This window comes from Montipora capricornis, chromosome 3 (assembly GCF_036669925.1).
Source record: "Montipora capricornis isolate CH-2021 chromosome 3, ASM3666992v2, whole genome shotgun sequence".
NCBI classification, from domain to species: Eukaryota; Metazoa; Cnidaria; class Anthozoa; order Scleractinia; family Acroporidae; genus Montipora; species Montipora capricornis.
In genome coordinates, this window is record NC_090885.1 from 46,590,862 (window position 1) to 46,612,452 (window position 21,591).

The 21,591-nt window shown below is 38.0% G+C and overlaps 1 protein-coding gene across 4 annotated transcripts in view; it reads right to left on the reverse strand.

Moving 5' to 3' along the window:
* Nucleotides 1-21,591, reverse strand: part of LOC138043285 (delta-1-pyrroline-5-carboxylate synthase-like) — a 183,722-nt gene that overhangs the window by 9,079 nt on the left and 153,052 nt on the right. For all 4 annotated transcript variants that reach the window (XR_011131223.1, XM_068889477.1, XM_068889476.1 and 1 more), the window contains 2 exons: nucleotides 13,602-13,797; nucleotides 7,331-7,452 (listed from right to left, as the gene is read on the reverse strand). Coding sequence is in view for 3 of the 4 variants with exons in the window: in XM_068889477.1 (XP_068745578.1) it covers nucleotides 7,331-7,452; nucleotides 13,602-13,797 (318 nt within the window). In the remaining variant the exon portion in view is untranslated. The remainder of the gene's footprint in view (nucleotides 1-7,330; nucleotides 7,453-13,601; nucleotides 13,798-21,591) is intronic.

Consider the following 21,591-nt stretch of genomic DNA (forward strand, 5'->3'; position numbering starts at 1 on the left):
ATCTGAATCCCTTGAACTTTCGATAGATAGTGTTTCTATAAAACAAGTTTCTACTACTAAATCACTTGGGATTCTGATTGATGATAACATGGCATGGCATATCATATCGAAGCACTATCCAAAAAGATTGCTTCGCCAGAAATACTGCAATACATCTACAATGCCTTGGTACGACCCCATTTCGATTATTGTAGTATTGTCTGGGGGAATTGCGGCAAAACGCTTTCAGAAAAATTACGAAAACTGCAGAATTGTGCTGCTCGCATTTTGACCTCCTCCTTCTATGGTGCTGACGCTGGGTATTTGTTACAACAACTTGGTTGGAAAGACCTGATTGCCCCGCGTCAAATCCAACTAGGTTTAATGGTGTTCAAAGCTCTTAATGATCTGGTTCCTGACTACTTATCCTCTATGTTTGCTGAGCGCAGTACGCCAGGCTATGTCTTAAGGGACTCTGCAAACAAATTTAATGTCCCTTTACCAAGAACTAACTACTTAAAAAAGAGCTTTAGTTATAGAGGTGCAAGTCTCTGGAACAGTCTACCCTGCAATCTTAGCAAGTGAAATCCGTAAATAATTTCAAGAAATTGTTAAATGATCATTTTAGTTAAATTTGAAACACGGCATTCATGGAAAACAGGTGTAGTTTAGTGTAATTATAAGTAAGACTTTTTAGATACAAATTTATAATTATTGAATATTGTTATGTAGTTGTACATTGTACTAAAACCTGATGGAATTTTTTACCGTGTTAAAATAAATAAAGATTAAAGATTAAAGATCAATTAGATGAACTTCACGAAAATTAAAGAGCATGCTGTCAAAATTTCAAATATTTTGAATTTCTGTCTTCCTTTCATGCACAATTTACTCGTGCTTATTTGTATGAAATTGTACTTCCAATATTGTTATTACCCATGCAAATATCATGATTTGTTGTCTTCTCCACAAGATGGATTGATCAGTGACCTACAATTCGCTGAGATGACCCAACAAAGTAAATTGCATTCCTCTCATGTTAAAAATACTAAAAGCAGCTCTAAAAGGACAAAAAGCAAAGCAGCTGGATAACTAAATGTACGCTAAAAGCTAAAGACTAGAGAATCAATACTATTCTACTGGTGAAAACAAAAAATGTAAACTCTACCAAAATAAAATCATAACATCGACCAGACTGTGCAAGGAGCCTAATCTTTTGCAGTGAACCAAAAAACAAGAAAAGGAATCTGAATAAACCCAGTGTTTTGAAGAAAGAAACTATCCTTCTAACACAATACAATCAGAGACAAAAATGTTGTAACAATGAAGATAATGTTCTAGCCACATTCAATGTTGATTGTCGAGGACTCAGAGTAATCGCCTGCCTCTAACCTCAACATTGGAGGCGGAAAGGAAGAGGATAACCATCTGATCTCGAAAAGTGGTACAACTTGTTAAAACCCTCATTGTAAATTCAAGGTTTCCAGGCTGCAAAAGAGAGTCATATGTCATGCTGGGCAGGGATACTAGAAAAAGGTGACAGTAATTGACGTGAGACTGTATGACCTTAAGTACAGCTCACATTGATGGAAGTTCTCCCAACCTACAGACGTGGGGCCTAAGTCTTGGATAGTGGGGCAGAATCCCAAACAGGAAAGATCAGCACTCTAAATGCTGCAAGAATGAGCAAAGCAGATGTGTCAACTGTGTCTTGAGTGTGTTGCCAGGTTCCTTGGGATTGCTAATAAGAAATCGTTCGCAGGACTAACATTTGCATTGGTGAGTACAAAACTTTTAAGAGAAGCCAAAGACTTGTAAAAATGTTTAGAAGTTTTTTGAAAGCTTAGTGGGAAGGGTAGAAAAGGTCAGACACTGAAATTTCATTGTCACAAGAAATGAATCAGTTGTTTGCCTAAACAAAACAAATTACTACAGTATGGAAGGCGTCACTTTGTATTTAATATTTAGAACACCAGTGGCAGTGTTGCATGCGCCTTCACAATCTCGAGCCGAAGGCTGGAAATTGTGGGGGCCCATGCAACTACTTGTAAAAGGAATACTTTGTAATAGCATCATCAATGTGATGTCATCAATAAAACAGGTATTCTCTTGGAATTATTCAAAGGTTTGTACTAAGGTTGTCATCGGATATCAGAATATTTATATCATTTTCAGGCAATAATTTCCTTAAATTGACGTAAACGTTTTCAGTGGTACATTTGGATTGTGAAGTTGAAGTGGTTAGTGATGCTCTTGCCCTACCAGTAGATTTACCAGTAGATTTATCAAATGAGAAGAGACTTGTACTGCAAAAGATCACATTTGGTCAAGTGTTGTAGATGATAAAATATCTGATGAAGTTGAAACACTCCTCAATATTCCCCACTGTACTTTAAGTTCAAGACAAAGTTGTTCGGAGCACTGAAGCGAAGGAATTACAGATAGCAAAGTAAAGATTGCAAAGTAAGGACTGCACTGTGGTTTGTGTGGAAGCAAAAAGAAGGGATAAGGTGCAAAGGAATGAAAAGTTCAGTGTCAGGTAATGTCCTTAGTCCAGTTTTCAATCAATGAACCGTAATGTTTTGGATAGCTGGAAAATAAAGAGGCAGTGCTAAATGTGAAGTAATAGCCCTTTTCACGGTTAGGTTTTCTCATTTGCACCACAATATAATCTAGCTTGTATATGAGGCAATTTCGGGCTATTTTGTAGTTTTAACCCGAAATTGCCTCGCATTCACGTTAGATTACATTGTAATGCAAATGAGAAAAACTAACCGTGAAAAGGGCTATTGAGTAATAATTAAGTAAAATGTGTTTGGTGTTGTATTTGTCTCATTCATTTCCTTTCAAAGTTACATTGATAAAGTATGATGTTTTCAGACCGGGACATGTGGCATAATTATTGTTTAATTCATTCATCAACCTTAGCTTTTCCCTGCTACCTTTTCAAACCCTCCCCATGCTTTCAGACAGTTGAACTTTATCAGGATTTACACAAATATACATATGACCTGAATAGTGCGTTTCTGTTGGCTGTCTCCCTTATGAATTATAAATGACTTTTACAATGCTGGTGATATCTACATAGAAAAATAAAAAATCTAAAACATAAATGATTATATTATGGCGACAAAAAGGTTGTGGAAAAATTTCCAGGCCGGCAAAGGAATAAAGTAAAAAGTAAAGTGGTGCATTTATATAGCGCCCTTATCACAACGTCTCAAAGGCGCTTTACAATGATCAATTTACCCCCAGCGGACTGGAAGCACATACAGGCGCAAATTGCAGCTCATTTTACTGACCTCAGAAGGATGGAAAGCTGAGTGAACTTTAGCGGGAAAGTCGGAAGGTCGCCAAATATTCCAGTCTCGGGAGAACCAGGAATGGAACCCGGGACCTTAGGGTTGGAAGACAGAGATCTTACCACTGCGCCAACCCCTCCGCTAATGGAATGGCACATTTATTTCCAATTCATCATGAAACGTTGAAGAGAAAGGAATGGGAGGCTGAAAAAGGTCTGGAAAAGGTAGCTAATCGAGTAGTGGCTAAAAGTTTTGACAACTCCGGGAAGGTTACTTTTAGTCAGTGATGTTTCGTAAATTTAATGGGGCTGTTTTTAAAAATGTTTTTATTACACTGTGATAAATGAAATGAAATGAACGCATGTTTTTTAAGTTCTTTTCCATTACTGTTCCTTTACTTTCAAGAAAACAGAGCACAAAGGTACTTTCTTCCTCATCCACTAGAATAGTGCGGACCTACGAGGAAACGGCCAGAAGATGATGGGCATGACGGCAATGGTGACACTAACCAAACAAAGATAACGCCTTTGTTGCTATGCACGAGAAAGCTTTTTTTTTCACAAAAACCTTTCATTGATAGATCCTGTCTTGGGTTCCAGTCCTTCAAAGGGTCACTCACAAACGAGAAAAACGAAATTTCCCAAGAGCTTCGCAACATCACATTGATTTTACTTGTTTAGATCATTGGTGACCTCTATTTTTTAAAACATGAATCACTTACTCTTCTTACAATGTACAAAATATGATGAAATGAAAAAAAAACACAATGTAAGAAGATATCTTTCTTTCCTTGTGTCCTGAATTCCGGAAGTGGTTATAACAGTTTGTGCTTGCTCGGTGAGGATTAACAGTACTATGACAATGAATTGTATCACTCATCCAGTTGAGCCATATAATAAAACGGAAATAATTCACTTACTGGAAAATTATAGACGATTGATAGATGTTTCGGCCATATTACACGGCCTTCATCAGGAAACTGCCGAGTCAGCTTGGGTCATGCAAGTGTCACGTGATAGCTCACACGGCACGTCCGGTAACGCATGATCCCAAGTGTGCGATAGCACGAACTGTAGCCCCCCTTTCTTGTTAAGAGAAGGGCCCTCTACCCTCTCCCAAACAGCTTCTCTAATGCCACGTCTGACCCAGTATTCTTCCTTGTCCAGGATATTGACATCACTTAGATCAAACTATCCCCTATGTGACCAGTGTCTCTGATGCTATGAAGTCAGTCTTCATATCCTTTGGTTTTTCTACCACTTTCAAGCCATGTAACACCTTAAGGCAGAAGTTGCTAAATGTCAAGGACAAGCCCCGTAAAGAAAAGATCTCCCATGCGGTATACGGGATAAGGTGCAGTTCGGATAACTGCAGTGAAACCTACGTTGGAGAGACCAAGCAGGCGCTGGGCTCGAGAATGGGACAGCATAAAAGACCAAGTACCATCGAGGCACAGAATTCTGCTGTCTATAACCATTTACGAAGCTCGGGGCACTCGTTTGATCTAAGTGATGTCAAGATCCTGGACAAGGAAGAAAACTGGGTCAGACGTGGCATTAAAGAAGCTGTTTGGGAGAGGGTAGGGGGACCTTCTCTTAACAAGAAAGGGGGGCTACGGTTCATGCTATCGCACACTTGGAACCGTATGTTACGGGATGTGCTGACTGTGCTATCACGTGACACTTGTGTGACCCAAGTTGACTCAGCAGTTTCCTGATGAAGGCCGTGTGATATGGCCAAAACGTCGATCGTTTGTCTATAATTTTCCAGTAAGTGAATTATTTTCGTTTGATTAAGGTTACTTCCCACCTTCAGATGCCAAAAAAATCGTTTTTCTTTTATTTGACAAAATTTAAGTCAGTCATTTTATCTAGCGTTTACAAAAGGAAAATGTCAAAAATCTCAAAAAGCGGCTGAGTTATTTAGAAAAAAACCTATTTTCAAATAAAGTTAATGAACTACGAAGGTGTCATAATCTTGTCAACGGGCAAGACCCCCTGGGGAATTTTCGCGGCAAAAGCTCATCGCTCGTATTCATGTTATTTGCATATTTTTATTTACATCACATACTTGACAAAATTCCCACGCAGAAGCTCTTCACGCAAAATAACTCTTAATGGGAAAATCAAAAGCAGAAAAAAGTCCTTGGGTAAAAAAAAACCGGCCCAAAGAAAGATGCTAAAACCTAAATTTGTCATACATAAGGTTAAAACGTGGTTCCTTTATAATACATTTGCTAGCCTTGATACAAAAACATAAGCAATCGCCTCGAAGCGTAATTTTCAAATAATGAAATCATGAAACCTACCCAAGGGAACTCATTTCAGCAATAAGGGCATTTCTTAAGCTGTTCGTCGATTCGTTACTAGTAACATCTTGTTTTTCAGGGACACGTTTTCCGCTTTTGACCTTTTGGCACGGGTTTTGCCTTTGCCTTTGGTGTCTTTGTTCATTGTATTGCGTCAATGTCCTGAATTTCACTCGACTGAGCAATATAAAAAACGTGTTGCAATGCGATGTATTTCCCGGGAAATCTTGATCTATTGTCACAGACGCTAGGAGGTCCTGTTGTTCCATTGGTTTGCGGTTTTATCAGGCGAGATAATCTCCAGGCATGGCGCAAGTTGTTTATGAATCTTTACAAGCGAAAATCTTGCATATGATTTTGGGAGGGATACATCCACTTAGACCGAATTTATAGGGTATGCAGATTTGGCAGATTGTCGTGAAATTTCGCCAGAACATTCCAGAGATAATGACAAACATAAGTGTGTCAGGAAATTTTGATGTTTAACATATTTTTTGCGTGGTGTCCATTTAAGCAACACGTCTCGCACATTTTTAGCTTCTCCAACTTTAGATGTGCATATCTAGACAACCAATCAGAATATCAAAAAAGCCCGACACAATTTTGTTGATTGATGCCTTGTGAATAGGACTGTGCAGCCATTTTCCTCTGACTTTGGAATCCGACAGCCGATAAATTCAATAGAAGAACCCTCGGTCGTTTAACGCCTTACCGGCTTCTGACACTTCCTGAAAGAAAACCGCTAAAATTGTAGTTTTTTTCGTCAAGTACATTTATTAAGCTTTCTAATGATATATAGTTTGTTGGGGTTTTATTTATACTGGCGCGCATACAATGTTTTTGCCGAAGGGCACCCGCGAAGGTGGGAAGTAACCTTAACTCTACTGTTTACGACATCCCTAGCTGCATGCAGGTATTTAAAAAACCCATTCCTATATTTCTATGTACAGAAACCTCTCATTTTTGGAATAAGCAATTTGTGACATTCAGGTAAGAAATGAAACAAATTTCATCGTGGGAAGATTTTCTTGCGAAGGACTTTAAGTAGACTCAATATTTCCAAATGGAAATGTTTGTTGAGACTGATTGTGGTCTTAAGCTTCAAATTCCTTCACTGTCTGCAAAATTTCCAATTCCACTAGTCCTTCTTGCCAGAGTTAAGACTGATGTATTCACATTACTCAGTCTTTTATTCTAACAAAAGAACACAATAATGAAAGAACTTTTCAAACAAGGGTTTTTCTCTGGGCACTCGGGTGTTTCCCCCTCAGTAAAATTGACTGCCAGCTTATGTCATCTGGCTGAGGTGCTGTGATCAGAGGTCATGCATGAGTTGTGTTCTTCAATGGGCCGAGAACCTGGCCGGCAGCACAGCTCCTTTGGTCACTTCAGTCTCTGACTGAAAGAAAGTGCGATTGGCAAGCCAGATACATGTTATTATTATACCAGTAATTATTTTAAACAAGAAAATATCCTTTCTCTCCAAAGTTAACTTGTGAAGATAGTGTTTAACAAAAGTTGTAAAAAGAAAGTGTGCTCAGATACGTATTGTTGCTAGTATGTTGTACGCCAAAAACAGGACAACCTGATTGGTGGATTGACAGTTACCGGCTTCGGGACATCCTGAGGCAAGTGGAAATGATTTTTACTTTCAAGACCCCACCCAATCAAACTCCCAGTATCCCTGGGGTTATTAAATATCTATAATGCAACATCACAAAATAATGATGATGTACCATACCCCCTTCTCCCTCAGTGCTTTCAGCAAACGGTCCAGGAAAGACGACTTGACGAGGTCTCTGTGCACAAGTAGGGTTTCCATAGCATTGCAAGCAGCAGGATAATCACATTTTGAATCCACCACTACAGAACAGAAACACATTAAAAATCAAATGAAATAGAGCCTCCCAATGGAGATCAAGCTGAGACTCAAGGCATCTCAAAGAATGCAAAGAAATTGAAAAAAATAGATAAATCTGTGTGATGAGAGGTGAGTCGAGGGTCAGGGAAAATAATTTCTTTCCTAGAGATAAATGAACATTTTGAACCATCCAAAACTTGTCTTTTAACCAGCACTACAAATAATTCAATAAGCCCAACATTTCAATATTACTGATAGGAAGAATATAAATACCTCTATGGAATCTGATCGTCTGAGGGAAAGTAGCCCTGAGAAGGAATGTTGGCAGTGACTGACATTTCGACAGTCTGAATGGAAGAACCAATTATATTAAACCATTGCCAACCTTTACCTGGGCTTTACAAATGATTACCCTATCTGCATACAACTTTTTCCTCTCAGCTTACAAACTTACTGTGACCTTCAATCACAAACCAGATCATAATGCACCAATCACCATCCTCACAACCAACCACATTACTTTTCCCACTACCAATCACAACACAGACCACAGCATGCCCACATTCGTTTGAATTTCCAACCGTCACTTGACTCTGAAGATGCCTTCCACTCAGGTTGTCAAAACGTCAGTCACTGCCAACAGTCCTTCTCAGGAGTACTTTCACCCAGACGATCAGATTCCATTGAGGTATGTAACTCGTGGGTTCAAACCATTTGCTAATACAAATATAGAGGCTGCAGAATATGTACATTTCATAGTCTCGTTAAAACCCACCCTACCCTACAACTAGTGAGGCCTCACAAATTACCCTGCTGGTGTTAAATGCGAAGACTTTGTTACATGGCAGGCAAAAAGAACTTCAGCTGGTCCAGAAAACCTTTGGTTTTGGAACTACTGTCCTCTCCAAGTAGTTTAAATTCTTCACATGCTTTCAAGTTTCCAGTTGAATGAAATTTGAAGGATAGCCTTGCAAAAGTTGCAATTTGAAAAACCTGGTAACCTGCTTCAACCAATCAGTTCAATGAACGTCATTGAGTACGCCCTGTCAAACTTTCAATTGTGTTGATTTTGTCTTCCTTTCATGTAGATCATTACTAGTAAGCAAAGTTTCCAGACTACAATTTACTAAACTGCACTCCAAATCACGTGATTACCCATACAAACATCATGATTTCTTGCCTTTCCCAAAGGATGAATTAAACACTCAGTAAAAATGTTGAGAGTTCCGTGCACTAAACGACAGTTGAATTTTGACGAAATCACTATCCCTATTAAGGGGACGAAGGATTAAAGGCTTATTTGTTGCAAGAAACTAGCCAGAGACAATCCTAGTAGCTGTAACACCATATTCTCATGCATTACTTAGACCCGGTTGGGGGCATATTGATTTTATGTTGCAGTTTTGATGTTAAAAAGTTGCTGATAAAACTCCCACGTTTATGAGGATTGCTTAAAGAATTTTGCAAAATCCTCTGCAGCAAATAATCAGCGTAAAGAAATTATGAATGCGCCAGAAATAACCCTCCAAACCATTCTCTGGAATAAGAAATTGATCTGCATGTCTTGAAATATTGGCAGAAAAGGGGATTTTAAGAATAGGAGACCTGATCTCTAAAAATAATGACTTAATATTTTAGTGTAATGTGAAAGAGGTAGCTACAATTATTATGCAACAGCAATTTCATATTTTTGCCTTGTCAGAAACTTGGCTAAATAGTTCAATTTCTAATGATGCTTTTTGTATTCCTGGCTATTATCCTTTAGTTCGATTGGATAGACCGCATGGGAGGCGTGATGGTGGTGTTGCTTTTTATGTCTCATCTTCTGTCGGTTTCACGAGAAGGCACGATTTGGAAGTTAATGAGCTTGAATTGTTATGGATAGAATTAAAGCTCAACCGCATTGTGTTCCTTTGTGGTGTTTATTACAAACCACCTTGTCAGGATTCCGTGATAAATTTGAAAGTTTTGGAAAATTTGCAACTTTCTTTAGATAAAGTTTCTCAGCAGCCTAATTCTTTTCTTACGTTGATAGGTGATTTTAATGCTTCTTATGATCCCTCAAATCCCTTGGTTAGGAATGACTTTGGAGCATTATTATATCGGTGGATGGAATGTAACAACCTTTATCAAGTTATTAACGAACCTACACGTATTATGCAATATAGCGAGTCTCTTTTGGATTTAATCATAACAAATTGTCCTGGTTATTTCGTTAATTGCGGAACACTTAGTCCACCAGCAAATTGTGATCATTCTCTAATCTTTGCACGCCTGAACATCTCTGTCTCAAAACCTAAGTGTTATAACCGACGCATATGGCAGTTTAACGATGTTAATGAGGCAGAATTGTGTAATGAATTAGCACATTTTGAATCGGATGCAGAAGTATTTAGTAATTTATATGATATTAATGCTATTTATAGCTGCTGGTTTAAGCATTTTCATGATATAGTGAAGACGAAAATTCCAAGCAGGATAGTTATGATCAGACCTCGTGACAAGCCGTGGATGGATAGTTCTGTTAGACTGGCTATGACAAAACGAGATCGCTTATTGAAATTGTATTGTAAATATAAAACGCGACCCTCTTGGGAGAAATATCGGCAACAGAGGAACTTGACTACGACATTAATACGTAAGAATAAGGCCAAGTATTTTCATAAAGTAAATGCCAAATTGCAAGATGTAACAACTGGTGTTAAGGCGTGGTGGAGCATTGTTAAGGGACTTTACGGCGAAAAAGTGCAATCTACCGTTTCTACTTTGATTGAAGGTGTTAGGCAAGTTACTAATGCGCGAGAAAAGGCAGAAATATTTTGCGATATTGCAATCAGAGTAAGGTTGATGATACATTTGCATCCCTCCCAAGGGATTCTTCTTTTTTTCAGAATAATGCGTTTTTGTCTAATGTTTTTACAACAGAACGAGAGGTTTACAATCTACTTAAGATTGTTGATGTTTGCAAGGCGTGTGGACCTGACGGTATAGGGAATCGCATTCTTAAACTTTGTTCTGGTGGTATCGCTTCTTCGTTTTCAAAGTTAGTTAATATCTCTTTGTCTTCTGGTGTTTTTCCGTGTCAATGGAAGGTTGCAAATGTCATTCCGCTGTTTAAAAAGGATGATCGCCAGTGTAAATTGAATTATCATCCTGTGTCCCTTTTGTGTTCTTTGTCTAAGATATTAGAGAAAATTGTCTTTATTAGACTTTACAATTTCTTACTTGAGATTGGTTATCTCAATCGCTTACAGTCTGGTTTCCGCCCAGGTGACTCGACGGCAAATCAATTAATTTATCTGGTGCATCAAATTTACCAAGCCGTTGAGGATGGGAAGGAAGTGCATATGGTTTTTTTGGATATCAGCAAGGCGTTTGACAAGGTGTGGCACAAAGGTCTTCTTTATAAGCTTAAATCAGTAGGAATCAGGGGAGCTTTGCTTAGCTGGTTTGAAAGTTATTTGTCTAATCGTCAACAAAGAGTGGTTTTAGATGGGCAGTCATCTGATTGGCGCCAAGTTGAAGCAGGGGTTCCTCAAGGTTCGGTTTTGGGGCCTGTGTTATTTCTTATATATATATTAATGACATAACAGATGAAATTCAGTCAAAATGCTTACTTTACGCTGATGATACTTCGCTTTTTGAAGTCGTTGATTCACCTGGTAACACTAACTAAGACCTTGAATCCATACAAAGGTGGGCTACGAAATGGCTTGTTACAATTAATCCTAGTAAAACTGAATGTATGATGTTTTCATCTAAACGGGTAAGACCGCTGCATCCCGACCTATTTTACAACGGAAATAACATTACTGAAGTTTCTAGCCATACCCACTTAGGCATAACGCTGTCTTCTAACTTGACATGGAGAGCTCACATATTTAGTATTTATCAAAAAGCTAGTAAAAGATTAAATATGTTGAAAGGAATTAGGTATAAAGTATGCAGGGATACACTCAGAAAATTGTACAAGTCGGTTATCAGACCTGTTATGGAGTATGCTGATGTGCTTTGGGACGGCTGTACTGATGAGGAAAGCGAACTCCTTGAATCGGTTCAGTATGAAGCAGGGAAAGTCGTCACAGGTGCTATGCGGGGAACAAGTACGATTCGCCTTATGACAGAGCTGGAGTGGGAGGAGATGAAAGTTAAACGCGATATTCATAAACTTATTTGTTATTTTAAGATAGTAAAAAATTTGAGTCCGTCTTATCTTAAGGATCTGCTCCCAGCTAGAGTCTGTGAGAGAACTCATTTTAACCTTCGATCTTCTCAAAATTTTACTCTTTTCCCTGTGCGCACAGAGCGCTTTAAAAGGTCTTTTTTCTCTTCCACAACTAAATTGTGGAACGACATTGATTTGGAAATTCGTGAATCTGATTCAATTGGCTCTTTTAAGAGAGCGTTAGTTAATTATTTTAATATTCCAAAGTATTTTTCGCCTTTTGATTATGCTCTTGACAGATACTCTTCCGTAATTCATACTAGACTGCATCTAGGCGCTTGTGGTCTAAATTATGATCTATTTAAGATCGCTGTTAAGTCGTCATCTATTTGTAGCTGCGGCTTTGACAATGAGACTATAACTCATTTCTTTTTACAATGTCCTAATTATGCTGCCCTCAGATCTGATTTGCTCGCTGCTGCTGCTCGTGTAGCTTCTGGTCAATATTCTGACCAGCAAAAAGTTGACGTTTTTCTGTTCGGCTCTTCTGACATGTCAAATAATGAAAACGCTGAGATCTTCTCTCATGTCCAGCACTTTATAAGAGAGTCTAAACGTTTTTCTTTTCGTGGTCATTATCATTGACCTAATTAACTTAACTGTCTTTTTTGACTTACTTTGTATCCCGTGCCCGTGTTTGTTTTTTATGTGGTAATTAGAATTTTGGTGTAAGCCCCCCGTGATGAGCTCATTTAGCTCTTGGGGCAAACATGTATATAAATATGTTTAAATAATAATAATAATAATAATAATAATAATAATAATAATAATAAAAAAAGAGTTGAATCTTACTCCTATAATTCTTTAAACTTACTTCCGTGATAAATGTCCTGCCTTATCAATGGTAAGGGTTCCTTAAAAAATCCTCTCACTCTAACAAAAAGACATTTAATTTCGAGGAGCAGATTGTTTCAAGTCTTAGCGGGCAAAAGATTCCCAAAAATAAAGCTTGGTTAAAAACTATTTATAATGAACCTCAAATAGAGTTATCACTATCCTTTCTGCTCAAAAGAAAGATATTTTACGTTAGTTATTTTACGATTGATACTCTTGATTGGAGAAATAAATATGGCTTACCAAATCGTGCTACCTTAGATACAAAGTTGCATGAATTTTAATTGAAACATTAAATAGGTACCTTGTGATAAAAGATTTCTTAAGCAATAAGTTATCTTTGTGGAAAGGAGACCAAATCTCTGGAACATATCTTAATCTTTTGTCATAATGTGAATTAATTCTGGGCAGAGGTTACAAAGTTTCTATGAAATTTAAAAGTCAATATATGTAACTTTCACAATAGAGATATCATGTTTGGAATGCCAAACTGCAAGAGCTATTTGCCAATCATGTACTATCAATTGCTAAACAATATTTGTATTCTTGTCGTTGCAATAAAACCTCTCCTTTAACTAAAGTTTTTAAGCCCAGATTAAGAAAGATTCAAAACCTAGAACTATAGATTGCAAAGTCACAGAATAAGTTACCCAATCATACTATAAAATGGGACAATTTTGTAAGAAAAATTGATTTGTAATTTGCACACCGTTATCACAAGCCTTAGAGTTATGTGTGCATGAGATCTGAACAGATTGGAGTCCGTTGTGTGTTGTGATGTACCATGTTTTGTCTGGGAGTACATGTAAGTGTTTTTAACGGAATGTAAACTTGTAAAGTGCTGTGAAAATAATGAATGGTGTAAAAATACAAAATACAAAATAAAGGATGGATTGATCAATGACTGGCTGTCACAAGAACAAAGGACATACTAGTAAAATGTCTTGTCACACATTAGAATTTTTTCAAGTTCTAGTTTTCATTTATACAATACTTGTGTGTGGTCCTCTGTCAAAATTGAAAAAGGATAAGTTACATGATCTATATACTATAGATAATATTAATAAAATAAGCAAAAAAATGAAGACTTACCAACGTTTACAGCAATTTCAAGGTCAGCGTCCTTATCTACATACACATGGCATATGCCTTCGGCATGCCCCAGAACAGGTATTCCTTTACTCTGCGACTGAATGCGTTCAATCATCTCACTTGAGCCACGAGGGATGACCAAATCTATATAATTATCCAGCTGAAGAAGATCGTTTACATCTTCTCGTGTACTAACCTTCAAAAAAAGATTATACTGTTGTTATAATTATTATCTTCTATACTGATTGACTGGGTTCTTTTTCTGACTGTTTCTTCCCTTCCACTACAATTAATGAAAGAAGGGCACCTCTGCATTCCTCATGCAGATAAATAGATAAATTAGCATTGAATGATGGTAGCATTTCCTCAGTTAAAGTTCAGGAGCCCAAATTATTTCTTCATTGTAAGATAATTTGGGTATTTTGGTAGTGGTTACTGAAGATAATGAGTTTTGATCATTAACAAATTTGCTTACAAAATTACTGTAGTAGTCCTTGCATACAAGGTTGGCTTGACATGGGGTTTACTGACTTGGTGTAATTGTCACAGTTAGGTTCACTTAACGTGGGCTCTGCACAGTGATTGAATAGTGGCCTGGGTTAGTTATTAGGCCCAAGTTTTGGACTTAAGGTTAGGTTGGGGTTGAGCTGACCTCTTATAGAGGAGCTCAGGTGCACAAAGCGCGCCAGCGGAGCACCATGGGTAAGATTTTTTGGGAAATCTATCTGGGTTATGACCTCACGTACGTCCACCCGTACAGACTGTTGGGATGGGGAAGCAGGAGAACCTCTGGGATGGCAGTGTTTGGACAATTTTTCTTGACGGGAAATTGTGTGGCAGCGCTGCATTTGGCGACCTGTTTTTCCGGTGGGAAATCACATGAGTGACGAACAACGGGATAACGAGCAGGAAAGTCGAAGAAAAGCAAAAGAGCATGAGACAAGAGGCACCAAAATTTAAGAAATTTAAGTGAAGAAAGCCTCGAGGGAAGCCAAGGAAGGAGACGAACAGAAAATTTCAATGAAAATCATCGTAAAGCTGAGAAAAATAGGGCGAGAGACAAAACACTTATTTACAACGGTTAGCTTGCAGGTAATGTCTTCCTTCTTAATGTATGCCTCCCTGCCTCACAAATTTTGGAAAACTCACTAAAAAAACGAAGAAAACTTTTGCAATTCCGTGTTGACAGAGCTTGTTACAAATTTCAACCACCATTTTTGTGTGAAATGGATTTACAGTCGTGAGTTGCTTTGTTTCACTGTGAAATTGCAGTCGAGTAAGCGAATTTACTAAGCTTTAGGTTGACTTTTAAATTAGTAAGATTTTTGCTGTTGTTCTAAACTGAAGCGAGACGGAGTAAAGATTAACAGTCAAACGGAAAATGTTGTGAAAGAGATTACTGTGCATGTATTTTAGTTTTAACTAGTTGTTGATTCAAATTGTTGGTTATTGTTTGCAAGGCTTGTTTGTTTAGTGTGGTCAGCTCAGAGGTGTTTGATCTGTTTGATCACTGTAATACAATAAAAATGACCCTTATTTTTGTACTTTATGAAGAAGCATAATTATTTGCATGTACACTATATTGCTTTCTGGGGTTAGAAACGGCAGCTCTGCTTGTAGGCTTGGCTACATCTATATATTAAGAAGTACCATACAGTTGAAAGTTTGTCATTTCCTCTAAAATAATACATAAATGCGCTGTAAATAATATTAAGCAAAACAAGGAAAAAAAAAAATGAAAATGTTGCACATACTTAATCTTATTTATTGACTTTCAGACTACATTTTTTTAAGACACACGACTAATCACCTACTGTATCTTGACATAATCAGTTTCTACATAAATGATCTTCCAATCAAAATATTAGGATGAAAAGGTGAAGTTCTATCCCGTTTCTCGATTTTAGTTGATACATGTTCATCAGGACAAAATGTTGGTGTGCTCTTTCTTTGTTTCATTTTGTTATTGTCATTTGATTGTTTTTGTGTTATTTGTCGAAGTTTCTTGCTTTGTCTTCATCTTCTTATTATTTTCGTTTATTAGTTGCTTGTAAATCCTGAATAGCAGTCCCCTCTTTGTCACTCTCTTCTGTATAAATTGCAGTGCTTGCCAAAGGAACTTATCTGCTTGGAAGCATCCCAAACACTTCCTCATAAGGGGGCACTGCCTGGTAGGGGACTGCTGAGGCACCTTAGCATAACATGGTACACCACTTGTTCCCTTCTTGATTTCTTTCTTTGAGAACGTTAGTTATTCTCGTTTACTGTTCCTTGAGTGGTAGGGTTTTTTGGTGCTCAATGTCCTGGTTATAAAATTGTTTGCACTGCAAAATTCTGCCATTTTCCGACTTTTGAACTCACCCCCATTGTCTCAATGAAGTGTGGAAGGAAAACCAAACAAATAGAATTGTTAATGTATGGCAGCGATAACTTAGTCAGACTCTTTGGAGTGCAACAGGTAAAGCTAGGAAAATTGACATGCAGAACCGATTTGTGGCTTGGATCACAGGAACACAGTAAGTTGCTGAAATCTATTAAATCAATTTGGATGAAGAATTGGCTTAATTACTGCTTTCTTTATGTGGTTGGTCATAACTTGAGAGAAAGTGATATCACATCTTGAAAAATTCCTGTATAGGAATCTCACATGGCAGGTTCAAAACACAAGTCACAGGCCATTGTTTTACAAGTACAGAAAGAACCCTAAAAATTAACGAAAGCTAACCTTAGGCCCAATGAGGCCTAAACAAAAACTTTAATGTTAGCATTGGTAAACAGTTAGGCTTGTTTCTGTATTGGTAAAACAATGACCTGTGACCTGAGACCTGGGTTTTGTATCTGCCACTTGTTTTGTCCTGGTCCTAAGTGTGCTGTTGCCGAGTGGGCTTTGCTTTGGAACCACATACTTGCCATTCTCATTGAATCTTTTTCCTTGATGTAGAAGAGACTATTACTTGTCTTACATGTAGATGGTGTCAAAAGATCGAGAAACAGTTGGGCTGTTTATGGCAAAAAGTCACAACAAAGTACTTTTGAATAATAAGGGAACCATAATTTATAAAGCTGTTTTGGTGTGGAACTCTACTGGAGTCAGTTATCTTTATAAGGCTTAGTTTTTTGTGAAAGTTGCAGAATTGGAAGGGCTCTTCAAACACACATAAGCAGACTGGACAGAAATTTTACGGAGTTAGTTTTCACTACAACCGTCATGCTTGCCTCTCAATGTACTCTCTTCTCCTCTGTTGGGCGCTCTTGTTTGAAATGTGTTAAAACACCAAGAATTTCAGCTCCATTATACACTTATGTCCAGGTTTGCACGCAAATGCGAAAATTGCGGATTTTGCTCAAAATCGCAAAAATCGTAAATGGTGAAAAGAAGAAGACAAATCCCCATTTGTGGTTCCAAAAATCGCAAAAATCACAGAACACTGAAAACCAAGCTTCCAGGCCTTCAATTTTTCACATAAGTGTAGATGGCTAGAGAAATTGACAAGCCAACACCAACAGCCACCTCTATTCTCTTCAAATTTAAATTAAAAAAACCTAACAGCAGGGTATGATTGCTTTCTTTTTCAAATAAACAGTGGAAGTGATTTCAAAATTAAAGGTGAACGTAGTGACAAACCAATTGTTGTTGTTGAAGATGATGATGGCTCCACTATCTTTCATAGCAGGTTAGCATAAGGAATATAATAAATTGTTTACGGAAATCTTTAGCTTCATTATATTAATTTCATTTCCTTCCAGTGACTTCTCTTACAACAACCTAGCTGCTTCATCTATTTCGATTGCAGGTAAATTGTGTCCTTGCCAGGTTCTTTGCTAAAATGATGAATACTGCTTTTATCTGCAATTCATAGTAGGGAATGCAAATCAAAGTGTAACTCTAGTGTGTTCAAATGTGAACACCCTCATCCAATTGTTTCCTCTTCAAACTTTTTCTCTTACGGGGCTTTGTCATAAAAACAAATTTTTAGGTGTTCAATTATATCAAAGCCCAGTTTGTGCATCTGTGCTTTTTCATTTAGGAGAGCAGCTCAGATTTAGAGTTTGAGCAAGGAAAGCTTTCTTGTAGCCAGTTCTCAGGAATATTTTCTACCAAAAGCAATCTAGCTAAAAATTTGTGATTAGGACGATGTGAACCCCCCAAAGGGTATCAGTAAGTTAATTTTACTTTAAGGATTTCGCTTCTTTAATAATAGCATTATCATTATTATTAATAATAGCAGTTATAGCAGTAGCAGTAGTAGCAGCAGCAGCACATATTTAATGGGAAAGTCTTGAAAAATGAAATATGTGCAAAACAAAATATATATTCCTGGCTATTGCATTAAGTCAGCAGTTCAGAAGTAGTATACATGCATTGAAAATCAAAGTTTAGATTTTCAGAAGATTTGGAAGAAAAACTCTTCTTTTTTTGTCAAAAAAATGTTGTTTGAATTTCCCCAGTGTTATTGTTTTCTAAATATAATTGTTTCAGTTTGCTACAAGTCAATTATATTTTAATTTTAGGAAATACACAAAGCCTAAGGCCTTGCTGAAGATGAAGATGACAAGGAAAACAACATATTTAATAATTGTCATTGCGCAATAAGGCTTATAGAGATTGTAGTTAAATTAATTGAACTGATTCATTCCCTCTGGGTTATTTTTTTGTTTGGAAATGATTATCAATTTTACATTTCATTCCCTTTTGATTCCCTCACTTTCATAGAGGAACTTCTGGTAATGGAATTCCTTTTCCTGAGAAACCAAAATTTCTTTTTGGATTGAATAGCATTTACCAAGTTGTAGAGTTCTCTTTCATTTTCATTTCAGTTCAACGTATTTTTCATATTTGAATATTTTGAATATTTTTAATGAGGCCTTTCTTTGTGACTAATTTGTTAAGTCAAAGTGAAAGTGCCACTTCGGTTGTTAAAGTTGTTGAGTTAATTGTTAGAGAATTGAGTTCATACAAATACCTGCAGCCTGTAATGGTGATGGATGTTACTGTTCTTTTTCAAGAAATCAAATTACTCAAGTAGTAATAAGCAGGAAAGTTACCTTAGAGAATTGTGTGTTCATACCACATGACTCTTGTGAATTAATTTCGCTTGACTAGCCTGTGCAAATGAACTGTCGCTGTAGCGCACGGGCGCCTTCGCAAGTATGTTAAGTTTGTTTGCTATAAAAGATTTTGTATTCATGTTTGGTTTGTAAATTGTCAAGGAATAAACCGTCTCGAGTTATTTTGGTTGGAGTCGTTGGAACTTCTTGAGACATTGGTGCCTGGGACCAGGATTTTGCCGAGGAGCTGCAGTAAATGGGCGAAGATTTGAAGCGATTAATTAGCGTCAGAGGGGCATAGCATGGACATTACCGAAGAGCAGTAAAGGCGGCAAATGAAGAAATTCGTATTCCCCTGACTTGGACGCCCTTGAAGATGTGTTCGAAGGACTCTGTAGCAGAATGGAACGACTCTCACTACAAAATCAGAAGACTGAACTCGCTGTCCCAGAAGACAAAATTGAGGAGGAAATTTCACAAACACTTGAATACACCGATCATTTGATGGGACAAAAGAAAAATATTGCAAAATTCCTTCCAGTTGCAAAAGCTCAAGTTAAGCATGGAAAGGAAGAAAACAAGTCGGCAAGCTCCAAATCCACGATGAAGAAAGAAGCGGTTCATAATAAATTACCAAAAATTATATTGTCCTTTTCTGGAAACCCCATCGAGTGGCTGTCGTTTTGGCACAGTTTTCAACTGTCTGTTGAACCATTTGAGTGGGCTATTGAAAGGAGAAGCGGCAAGAGTTATTCAAGGTTTACCATTGAGTGAAAGCAATTATCAAAGAGCCGTTGACCTACTCAACGAGCGTTTTGGGCACAAGCAAGTGTTAATAAACGCTCACATGGATGCTTTACTTAAAATTCTGTCTGCGACAAACAACGTGTGACGCGTGTGAAGGATACATACATGGATCAGAATCTTATGAAAACTTGCTCATTCCCATTGTACTGAAGAAATTACCCGAAGAAGTGAGGCGTATTATGTTGAGAAGTCATGATGAAACGACGTGGACCTTGGCTGACTCCAGAAAGCAACTTCAGTATGAGGTGGAGACAAGGGAGAACAGCAGTCTAGGACAGTCTGATAAAGAAGTGTCAGTAATAAATCCCCCTTTCAATTCCAAGTTTCCTACAGCTGGTGCTTTGTTCTTTGGTGCCCTGGGAAGAGAGAATGCCAAGAATGGCCGTACGTTTTGTGATGGGCCCCAAGCTTCGGCCTCATGTTAGATCATCCCAACAATTGACCAGAGACTCCAATTTCTCCGCAACCGGAAAAGATGCTTCAGGTGCTTTAAGAAAGGTCATATGTCAAAGTTCTGCTACTCCAAGAAGCCTTGGTCGCGGTGCAATGGAAAACATTACTTGGCGTTGTGTAAATCAAATGGAATTGACGGACATAAATCTTCTGGAACACATCCAGCCGAAGAAAATACAAGCAATACAAGCACGAGAAATCCTGAGAAAGACGATTCGACCATCCCAGGAGGATCTACACTTGTTGGCTTGAGGCATACTTCTCAAGATACCATCTTACTACACTTGTGGACATTGCCGCAGGTTCGAGAAGTTGCCAAGCACACCTACTATTTGACAGTGGATTACAGGGCATGTTTATCTCTCAAGACTTGGCCAACAAGATTGGAGCTAAACCGTTCAAGAGAGAGGAATTACTGATGAGCATGCTTGGTCATCACAAGATGCCCATGGCAGACTTCAAAATGGTCAGAGTCTGCCTCATGGCTGACGGAGAAGAAATCTTCATTAATGCCTTGGTGTCCCCAGTAATCTCACCTCACATCTTCAGGATAGTGATCTTAATTTCCCTAATCTACACAGACTTCGTTTAGCAGATCCAGTGAGGACGAGAGGACCACTGGAGATAGACATCATCATTGGCAACGATTATTATGGGTCGTTAGTAACTGGAGAGATAATCAAGGGAGATGGGCCTATGGCTATGAATGGCAAGTGTGGTTGGCTCTTATCAGGACCAGCGATCCAAGCTGAATGGCCGACAGAAATTATTGGAACCAATTGTTGCAGAATCGAGGTCATACCTGCTCAAGACGATGAAACGCTAAACGAAATCCTTCCTTGATTCTGGGAGTTACATTCACTCGAGATTGCTGACTCGCTCAAAGTGCTCAGACATTTTAGTGAATCAGTGAGCTTCAACGAACAAGAAGGAAGGTATACAGTCCAGTTGCCCTGGAAACAAGTAGTTCGAGTTAGCTAGGGAGTTCAAGTTACCGGGGTTCTACTGTAGTGTAACAGCGCTGCACGCAGGTGAATTTACGCAGTCTTTCCTTTCTTAGAGGAAAGTCGACAACCATGTTCCTACAAAAAAGAGGCTCTGTGACATCAGCCCTAAATCCCAATCCAGTGCAGTAAATGGATCACTTTGGCAAGCCAGTAGTAGAATTCCTACTAACAGTGATGTAAGTATAACATATGTCTGTGCCACGCAGGCCTTAAGTTTTGTAACGTAACTGGAACTAAGATTTGCATTTTTTGGTAAAGGGAAAACTGCACATTCAAGGAAGTTTGAAATATTGATCAAGAGTAAATAATAAAGAGTAAATAATAATAAAGTGCACATTGTTAGGTTTTATACAAACCAGCCTGGACAGATCTGATGGAAGTTAATTAGTTTCAAACATGTCATACTCACCTACAATTCCGTCTGTATTATTTTTCCATACAGTTTACGAAACAAGACAAAAAATGCGTGAACATTTAAAATGAGATCTTGTACCCTGAAGTTCCAATTGAATAATTGAAAAATTGTTCCCCCTTCTCTTGGAGGATTGCTTTGCACTCTGCCTCTTCGTTATCGCACATTGACATAGCTATGAAATACCCACAATATTTTTGCAGGACATGACTGCTACAACTGGACAAACCGATGACCATGAACTTTGCCAAAATCCTTTTGA